At 36.9% G+C, this 10,126-nt stretch overlaps 1 protein-coding gene across 1 annotated transcript in view; it reads left to right on the top strand.

Moving 5' to 3' along the window:
• LOC116884936 (nucleolar protein 4-like) overlaps positions 1–10,126 on the top strand; it is a 126,276-nt gene that overhangs the window by 37,954 nt on the left and 78,196 nt on the right. Inside the window, exons 3-4 of the mRNA XM_032886148.1 lie at positions 5,346–5,525; positions 6,320–6,511. Of these exons, the coding sequence (XP_032742039.1) occupies positions 5,346–5,525; positions 6,320–6,511 (372 nt within the window). The remainder of the gene's footprint in view (positions 1–5,345; positions 5,526–6,319; positions 6,512–10,126) is intronic.

The following is a 10,126-nucleotide window of genomic DNA, read 5'->3' on the forward strand; positions in this document are numbered from 1 at the left end:
AAGGTAGCTTTTGAAATTGAAGTTTTATGAAGCAAATGGCTATCATATTTTTGAGTTATTTGTTGATCGGTATGATTTTTACTGCATCAGACCATGAGGCCAGTCCAGTTTACTCATGTCCTCATTCTGCAAAGTGAAATAGTTCTGTAGAAGGAAGGAAAATAACAGCAAATTTAAACACCAATATGAGGAGAATATATCTTAGGTGCTGTGAAGGAAAAAAGATAGAGGGGATCATGTTTTCGTTGAAGGAAAATGAGGATTGATGTATCCAGTAGGCTTTGTGGGAGTTGATAATTTCAACACTGATGCCAACAGAATATGAGGTCTCAGAATACAGTGGATTTAATCCGATTTGCCACAACTGTTGAATCCTCCACAAAGAGAGGCAAGAATGTATATTCCAAAAATAGAACTCTGAGCTATCAGAGATTTGGTTTGTTGCCATCAGGCCCGATAGTTCATCAAGCTTTAAAGCCACTATGTGTTCAAGTCTGGAGGCTTGGGCTGTATCTCAAGTGTCTAATTCTGTACTTCCTTCCCCATTCCAGGGGTGCACAGCAGACAACTAAGACTTCATGCCTTGTACCATATGTAGAAAAGCTGAACTTTTATTTGATTCAGGCAAATACATTATAACACTTTTCAAATCTTGCATAGTACAGGCTAAAACATATTATCCTTAATATATTTAAAGAGAAACCTTTCAAACTTACTAAACGTATCTTTTATTATATTAGGTAATCTAATATTGCTAATAATTCAAACCGCAAAACGTGCTCATTTTTAAAGCTTAATGCCTCCATTGGAGTGAGTGATTTGGCTGCAGTGGTCTCTGCTAATAGCTCAGTTACATTTTAGTGTAATCTTTGCCCTAACCCATGCACGAGTCATCATTGTCAAGAAATTAAAGGGACATTGACCTATTAAGATCCCCTATTGTAGAGATCATTCATTTTTTTCCTAGCTAACAGATTTGAGAAAAGTTGATCATGTTTTCTATGATGCTCTTATCTGCTTAGCAGGGTTCATTTGTGTGTTTGAATGATCATGGGTCCAATCTATACTGTTAACCTGGCCTTACGCTAACTGATTTCTGTACCACTCTAGACTTCTGTTAAGAAAACTGAATTTTAAATAAGATATAAAAGAGGTTTGGAGTGGATGGGGTATCCAAGGTGTCACATGGTGGAAAGGTCTAGATCAGTGGTTCTAATCCTTCCAAATGCTGTGACCTTTTAACACAGTTCTTTATATGGTAACCCCCAACCATAAATTTTTTGCTGCTACTTTATAACAATATTTGTTACCATCATCAATGAATTGTAATATGAATATCTGACATGCAGTATATCTGATATGCAACCACTGTTGAAAGGGTCATTTAACACTCAGAGGGATTGAAACTCTGAAATTGAGAACCACTGGTCTAGGGCTTAATTAATTATTTAATTAGCCACAGTTGAACTTGATTCACAAGTCTTACCAAGATTTCTTCTGGTCATACAGTTATGCTGTATTCTGCCTACTGCCAAGCTAAGCTCCATTAATGAAAACACTAAGATGAAAATATATGCCTTTTGAAAGGAGGTTTTTGATCTGAAGTGTTTCATCTATTGATTTAGAGCCTTTCAAAAAGGCAAAGTTATGAGATCAGAAATAAATAAGAGCTACCACAGTGCCTATGGCAGTCTCGAACACCAGGGTATCTGATTGTGAAATTGCCTTGATTGCTCATTTACATATATCTCTTTGTTGCTTGTGCCACTCATTCTGATTTTAGAACCAAACATTCTCTGCTCTCTCCAAATCCCACGATCCCTTGCTCTGAAATCTCTTTAATTAGTTCTACCCTACCAGGTAGAACCTGAATGGCCTGTACTTTTCTATTACTTTTGACAATTTGCAGAGCCATAACTGAATAAATTAATAATGTGTATAGCACATTTTATTAGAGTTCTCAAAAGAAACAAAATCAGTAAGATTAGGAAAATGGAAAGCATATATATATATATATATATATATATATATATATGGAGGGAGAGAGAGAGAGGGAGAGAGGGAGAGAGGAAGGAACGAAGGAAAGAGGAAGAACAGAGAAGAGAGAGGTGAGATGATAGACAGATACATGAGTTAATGATTTTTGGGAACCAAGAAGGTCCATATTCTTTCCTTTGAAAGCCACACAACTAGGAAAGCCATTTGTAGTGATGTAAATTTAAAAGTTGGTAAACCCGTGGAATACGTCTCACTTTGCCTCCACTCAAGCTGTCAGACACAGTGAGTAGGATTATCCTTGTTTCTCTTCCAGTTTGCCCATTGTGCCCCCTAAGGCGTTAAATGTTGTCCACCCACTGTGGGGAGGAAATCTACATTGTTGCGGCCACTAGTTCAAATATTATCCTCATATATAAACCTCTTAGAAGAAAGACATGTGCATCATATTTAATCAAATACTCAACCAATTTGTTATCCACATGACACATGAAATTAACCTACGGACATATTGGAATTATGCAATATTCTTGTGACCATGCCTATGTATTCAGTCATTTTTATAGATTTGAATTTTAAATTTATCTTCATTGTGTATGTTTCTATGCATGTGTATGTATGTTTGCATCTATGTGCTATATAGTGTGAATATGGAAATCAGAAAGCAACACAAAGAGTCTTGCCCTATTCTGCCAACCTGTAGGTTCTGGAACTCAAAGTCAGGTTTCCAGACCTAGCAACAGGAACCCTTACCCGACAAACCATTTTGCCAGTACAAATCAATCCGTTTATAATAGCTCTATAGAAATGTGCTAATGCTAGTTCTCCTGTAGAATTCAGTCATATCAATAGTGGGGCAGCATGAGAAGTCCCATGCATCATCTCCAACCCATACAAAACACATCATATACACCATGTCTCAGGTTCTCTGAGAGTTTGTTCACTTTAATATCTTAAGCTGAATTGATAACCATGTATTAAAAGGTGGAATGGGTTCCCTGTCACATCTGAGAGGAATTCTCTTTAGAAGCTGGCATTGAGAAATGCATTGCCTCATTAGTTGATTCCCCCCACATTGTAAATAAGTAGCCATTTCATAGATACCACACACACATAGTTTCTGAGTGAAGTACACTGTAAGAATAAAATACAATTAAGAGAATAAACAATTACTGAACAAATTTTTAAAATGAGAGCAATAGATAAAAAAAACACAGTTTTTGTTTTCATTGCCCAAATACCTGTGTGAATAATTTCTTCCCTCAATAAACATTTGTCAAGCATCTGTTTAATAATAATGAGCTTTGATTTTTGTCTCAGGTATCATTCTAAGCCTTACTTACACGTACGACTGAAATGAAGCCTGGGTGAAATAATTAAGTAACTTTCTCAATGTTCACAGATAGCAAATGAAGTAGGGATTTGAATCCAAGCAGTATCACTTCAAATTGATTATCTTAAGTATATCTTAACTGTAAGGTGTGTGAGTGCATGTGTGCGTGCGTGCGTGTGTGTGTGTGTTTGTGTGTGTTTGTGTGTGTGTGTGTGTGTGTGTGTGTGTGCGTGCGCGCTCAAACCCCTTCAATACCAGTGTCTCAGGAACGAAATCTAATTGGTCTTGAATGATGATAATGCCATCACTTTCCTGTATTCAAGTGAAATAGCGAAGTGTATTCAACACCAATAAATTATTTAATAACTTAAAGTACCTTTTATGTGGGGTTTCTACTGAGGGTTTCTAAATCACAGATTCTTATTGTGAAAGAAAATAGAAATATGCCGAGTTTCTTTAGGAAGAAGATTGCTGAAAGAACTTGTTTTCTGTTGTTGTTTGGTTTTAACATTAATACATATGATAGATAAAATAAAAGTATTTTTTGTTATTTCTTAGGAGTAATGGAGAAGGGGGAAGAGAGAGGAGACGATGTGTGTTGAGGTGTGAGCCTCTTCTAAAGATTTTTGCTTCAGGCAGAGCTGAGTTTAAACATATTCCATTGTCTTGATGGTACAAGTTTGTTTAGCTGTTTGAACATTATTTCTTTGTGTGAAGATTTGGGATGATGGTAGCTCCTCATTGGATAGTTGTAAGCACAAAGGCTTAACTACACTAGTTATAAATACTAATTTCTTCTCTTTGTCAGGTATTGAAATTTTACTATTTGTTTTATGGTATCTTTGAAAATCTGTTTGTCAATAATAAAAACAAATGCAAAAAGGTCATCTTTAAATTCTCTTACATCTTTGCTTAGTAATTCAATAGGTTTTGGCAACTGCTTGTATTAATGGGACCATAAAACCTAATCTGTTGTTAAGTTGCTTTGTGTCCAATTAAGCTCTTTATCACAACATGCACTCAGATTTTCATTCAGGTCAGTTCTCCTAAATTAACTCTCAAATTGGTCACTAGATTCTAAAACAAAATATATGATTGTATATCAAATTTAAATATCTCCAGTTACAAATAATCTAAATCAGTTTACTTGGTGTAGAGTAATATCATTTATATCTGGATACATGTGTGCTCTAACCAACCAATGATTTTCCTCTACAGAGGTCATCAATTGTTAATATGTGAGAATGAATTTTAAATATTTAATTTTTCACATTATTAATTATTTATGTTGAAATATGCAGTACATCTAGCTAATCATCTGGCTTTAAATTTACCCTGTCCTTAGTACATGCTAAAGTACAGACACAATTAATGTATCAGCCAGGGAGAAGCATCACATATTTCTATTATGTGCAAATCAGATGCTATTTTAGATCATCTCATAGATAACTTATAAATCTAATTTAAAGTATCAAATAATTAATCCCTCTATTCTCAGTAATATTTTTATAATATTTTCTGGGAAAATTAAATATCCTTATTCTTCATTTTTCCATTCTGTTCAAAGAAAATTAATAAAAGCAGACTGGCTACACACTGAAGTCATATCTACCTCCAACAGTATGACTCAATATTTCCCTAGTCAATTAACCACAGACTGCTCCTTTTATTAATATAAATATCGAGTAGAAGCAGTAATTACTCTTGAAATGCTAAGTTCACTAAAACTTTTCTGCAGAAATGGAATTGCTCTCTCTCTCTCTCTCTCTCTCTCTCTCTCTATATATATATATATATATATATATATACATATATGCTCTTGAAATTTTATTAGTGTGATATAGGAAATGAACTCTAAATCTATTCCAATTAACAAAGATCAAAAATTTAAGACTCCACCAATCTAGAGTTACCAACTATGCTTTTAGAAAAACCATTGAAGTGAAAACTAAAGCATGAAATGACAGCTTGGGCAGAGGCTTAAAAAGGGACAATCAATGTCACCCTGTCTTTTCAGTCTCCAGCCCACAGCTACTCCAGCTATGACTCTGGCAAAAATGAGGGCGTCGATCGAGGCGCAGAGGACCTGTCACTCAGCAGGGGAGACGAAGACGAGGATGACCATGACGAGCATGAGGATTCTGAGAAGGTGAACGAGACCGATGGCGTGGAAGCCGAGAGGCTGAAAGCTTTCAATGTGAGTCCCCCCCCACATTGTGTGGCTACGTTTTGACCACTTCACATTCATGCTGTTGCTTGTTGGTCAGTGTGAATATTTTAGAACCATGTTTGTTTAATTTTCAGAAGGATTTTAAAAGTACATGAAACACCCTTTGCCAAGCAGACACCAGAATTGCTGTTTTGTTTAGAATTTTAAAGCCAAATGGGTGCTGAGGACTGGAATTGTGTTTTGTGAGTATGCATGTCTGCTTAGGTTACTGGGGGCTCAGCTTAGTCCTCTGATGGTTATGCCTGTCTGTCATCAGCGATTTCCTTTGCTTTCTTAATTGTGCATGACAAAATAGTCAACTGTTTGTTCTCCAAGATGAGACCACTGTGCAGTGTGGCTGTGTCTCAGTCCCATTTATCATTAAAAGTGACCGTAATGAGTGCTTAGCTGTCCTGGTTCTACTGTTATTTTCTGATTTGTTTATTCTTTTCTGTTTGTCTGTCTGCTTTCCTCTCTTTCTTTCTTTCTCTCTCTCTCTCTCTCTCTCTCTCTGTATGTATATATATATATATATATATATATATACATATATGTATGTATATGTATATATATACTTAGTTCAACCATTTAGAAAATCTTTAAAAGAGTGTTTGCTTAAATTTTCTGGCTTTCCATTTGCAAAATTCTCCAGTGCATAAACCAGAAAAAAGAAAAGAGTCATTGTCCTCTCGGTAACCAATCCTCTTGGTCATCAAGAAAGGAAGCTAGGAACAGAAGAGAGCAGTCCTCCAAACCCTTCTCTGTCTCCCTCTTGCCAACAGATGTTTGTCAGGCTGTTTGTAGATGAAAACTTGGACCGAATGGTCCCAATCTCTAAGCAGCCCAAAGAAAAGATCCAGGCTATCATTGACTCATGCAGGCGACAGTTCCCTGAGTATCAAGAGCGCGCCAGAAAGCGTATCCGTACTTACCTCAAGTCCTGCAGGCGGATGAAGAGAAGTGGTTTTGAGATGGTGAGTTCTAAACCGAACACAGCCCTAGACTCCATCCGAACCCCACATGTAAACCATGACACTATTTTGTTTCCGTCTTAGCGTCTTTATGTTTATTTTTCCATGACGTCAGGTCAGAGGGGTACTCATTTGCTTGCGTTTATTCCCCCCCTTTCTTTTCCATCTTCCCCAAGCATTTATTCCCTTTGTTGATATGATAAGGACTCTCTTGGGAGGCCAGTGCTCACAGAACCATGTGATCGCATTTCACAGACGATAAGGATACCACGAGAGAAAAATCAGGGAGAAGCCAACTGTCCCATGTCATCCATGTTCGTTTTCTTTCTGTCACTACTGATGTGAATGTGAGGCTAACGAGTCCTGAATTGAAGGTGCAGTAGCTGCTTTTCGCATGTGAGAATGGCTTTCTTATGAATGTAAGGGAATGGGCTTATCTGCTGTCTAACAACTGGTAAGCCTCGAAAACTAAGGTGGGGAATGAAAGTCCTGAGGTAAAAATTAAGCCTTCTTGCCTTAGGTATATTAACACTATGTAGGCCGTGTACCTTTCTATTCTGTTGTGCTTTATAGAAGATAAGCTTACCTGACATTGACTACTTTGGAGTAGAAACTGGAAATCAAAATATTGTGAATTTCTACTGTTGTTTTAGCTACATAAATCCAATGAACATTGACAATACATGCTTGATGTTTTTCACATTCCAAATGATACATGTGTGTGTTTACACATATGCTCGATGTTTCATTCCTTTCAGCAGTTACGGAAGCTCTAACCCAGGGCTCTGCACACTACTAGGCAAGCAAATGTTTTAGCAATAGCTATAACTCCTGCTTTAGAGGGATTTAATAAACTTTCTGACCATTTTGTTTTCTCTCCTCATACCTGAAAGGCTAAAAAAGTCTAGATCACTAGTGTTTGTGATCTGTCCTGGCTACTTCAGTGTGATTGGTAGAAGTTACTTAAAGATGAGGTTTCAACATATGGCTTTATACTTTGAATTTCGTGGAGGTAAAAGTCTATAAAATGAATGACAGTATCAAAAAATTCCACCTCTTGTCAATTTTCGTATTGTTTTCCAACGTGGAGATGGTCTTCCTGTACTGTAGAGCATACATTGAGAGCCTGCTTGTGGGCCGTGCATCTCCTGCCTTTGGGTATCTGATTTATGTATGTTCCTCTCCTTCCTGGGCTCAGCCTACCCTCTGCAGAACACAACCACCCCATTTCATAGCTCTGGGAGAATTCCCACCTGCTAGCACAGATAGTGTTTTCTAGAAACCCTTGCAAGTCATTTCCAGCACAAAATAAGCTTTGAAAGGACCCATAATAAGAAAACGTTATCATATATTATGAGTTTGTCACCCGAAGAAGAGTTTCCTGTGCTGCATTCATTGAGCAAGTGCAGAGCCTTTCAAATACGTATGTAGTCCCTAGGATATCTATGTTGAATTTAACCAGAAAAATGGTAGAGCTGAGTGACCAGATTTAGATAATACAGGTGATTTAGTGCAAGACAGAACAAGAGAATCGCTGGAAGAACATGAACTAGTTTCCCTTTTGTAGGTTATGTAATTATTATAATCGGAATAATAGGAGACAGTTAAAGGACAAAGCTGATCTTATCTCACAGACCTAATGTTCTTTTTTTTTTTTTTCTTCCCAGAGCTGGGGACTGAACCCAGGGCCTTTCGCTTGCTAGGCAAGCGCTCTACCACTGAGCTAAATCCCCAACCCTGAGACCTAACGTTCTAATGTTGACATCAGATTTAAGGCCGCTGAAGAGTTGGTATAAATTTCCAGTGGCTGGGCTGAAGAGGTGGCTTTACCCACTCAGGCTAGGCTCTTGAAATTTCCATGTGCATGAAAGCATAACTTAGGCTATACTGCACATATTTTCTTTTAATAAAATGAAGATAGTATCATATATCAATATTATTTTTGCAAGTATCTGACACTACTCATCTTTCAATGAGATTTAGAAATTTCAACCTTCAGTAAGATTTATCATATTTTTCATGGTATTCAGCTCACAGTAATCATTTTTGAAAGAAATCATCACTGAATTATGTTTTCTAAAATTTATCTCAGACATTGAAAGATTTAAAATATCATTGTCATTTTATTAATTGTATTTATTCACTTGGGCTCAACTCTCTATATGCTAGACATTTTTGTGATGTATAGAAGAAAAAGGCCAATTAATACAAAGTGAGTAAGTTTTACAGACAAACTTAAACATGCTACAAATAAATGACACTTTTAATATTTTCCACTTATTCATTTGTTCATTTATCCAGTGTGTATCATGTAAATAGCACTTCACAGGTAACAGTGAAAAATATAAGACATATCTGATTCATTGTTACTGAGGAAAGAATACCATTTTCTGGTCATTATGATTTATTGAGATACAACCCCTTGTCTGACATGAAGTGCTCAAATGGAAATGGAATGGTCCATTGTAGCTACATTAAAGATGTAGATAAAAATGATATTGTAATGTAAACATCTCTGCCCTTTCTGTTGCTACACCCTCCATGAAGTGAGAAGCATGTTCTTCATTAGGCGTGCTTGAGTAGTGCTTTAGCTTCTATACAGGCTTTCCTTAATATGGAATTGTTACTAGGATTTTGTTCCTTTTTAAAGTCATCGCTACATGACAGAATAAAAGAAATGAAAGAGAGGAGGAGGAGTGGCTAGTGTAGAGTATAAGTATAAACTAGCCATGTCCTAACTTTTAAACATAGAAGATGGCTACCAGGGTTTTAAAATTCAAAACATTAAATCGAAATGCTTTCTTCTGTTCTTAAGTTTTCTGATGAGACCACGAAATGCAGTGATTTTCAGAATGAGTGTATTTTTATGTGCAAAATGTTCTCTAAAACAAGTTGTCATTTATAAAAGGCAACTGCAAAGTATGGGCTTATTTTGTAGGAGATTGTTCGCCAATCAGGAAGCTTAGATCTACCTACTTGGGGTCCCTGACACCAGAAAACCCCACAAGTAGACAAAAACCAAAAGTGCTAGATTATGTGTTTCTGTTTCCTACTGATTTTATGAAATTCTAAGTGATATTACTGTGCTTTATCACACACATATAAGTGAGGGACGTAGTGCTCATGTTCCTTTTCTACCACTGTCTATACAAGCTCTATTCCTGCTTAATGTGCACGTCATTTTTGTTGTCCTTTAATTTCATAAGAGTAACCTATGTAACTGTGGGTGGCTGAACAATTAGATACTTAAGCAATGGAGACTTACCAGTGACTACACCATTGAAGACTGTAACTTCAATCCCAGCAGGCATTATGTGACTATAGGTTCTCAGTGAGAGACAGAGCCTAATGAGTAACTCCCCTGCCCATGATAGAATGTTGATGAACCTAACCTTGTGTAGATTCCTTGCTGGTACCCATTGGCCTTTGAGTTCAACAGTCATGACATATCCAGCAGAGCTCTTTCACAGGACTCTTTGCCACCCTCCTTTCCTTATGACACTGTTTCGGCCGCCTCGTCTGCATTGTTCTTTGAACCTTGAGAGGGTGATATCGATGTCCTATCTGGGGCACAGTGCTTAACATTTGCTTATCCTCAGTACCTTCACCAACTGTGAG

This window comes from Rattus rattus, chromosome 15 (assembly GCF_011064425.1).
Source record: "Rattus rattus isolate New Zealand chromosome 15, Rrattus_CSIRO_v1, whole genome shotgun sequence".
Lineage (NCBI taxonomy): Eukaryota > Metazoa > Chordata > Mammalia > Rodentia > Muridae > Rattus > Rattus rattus.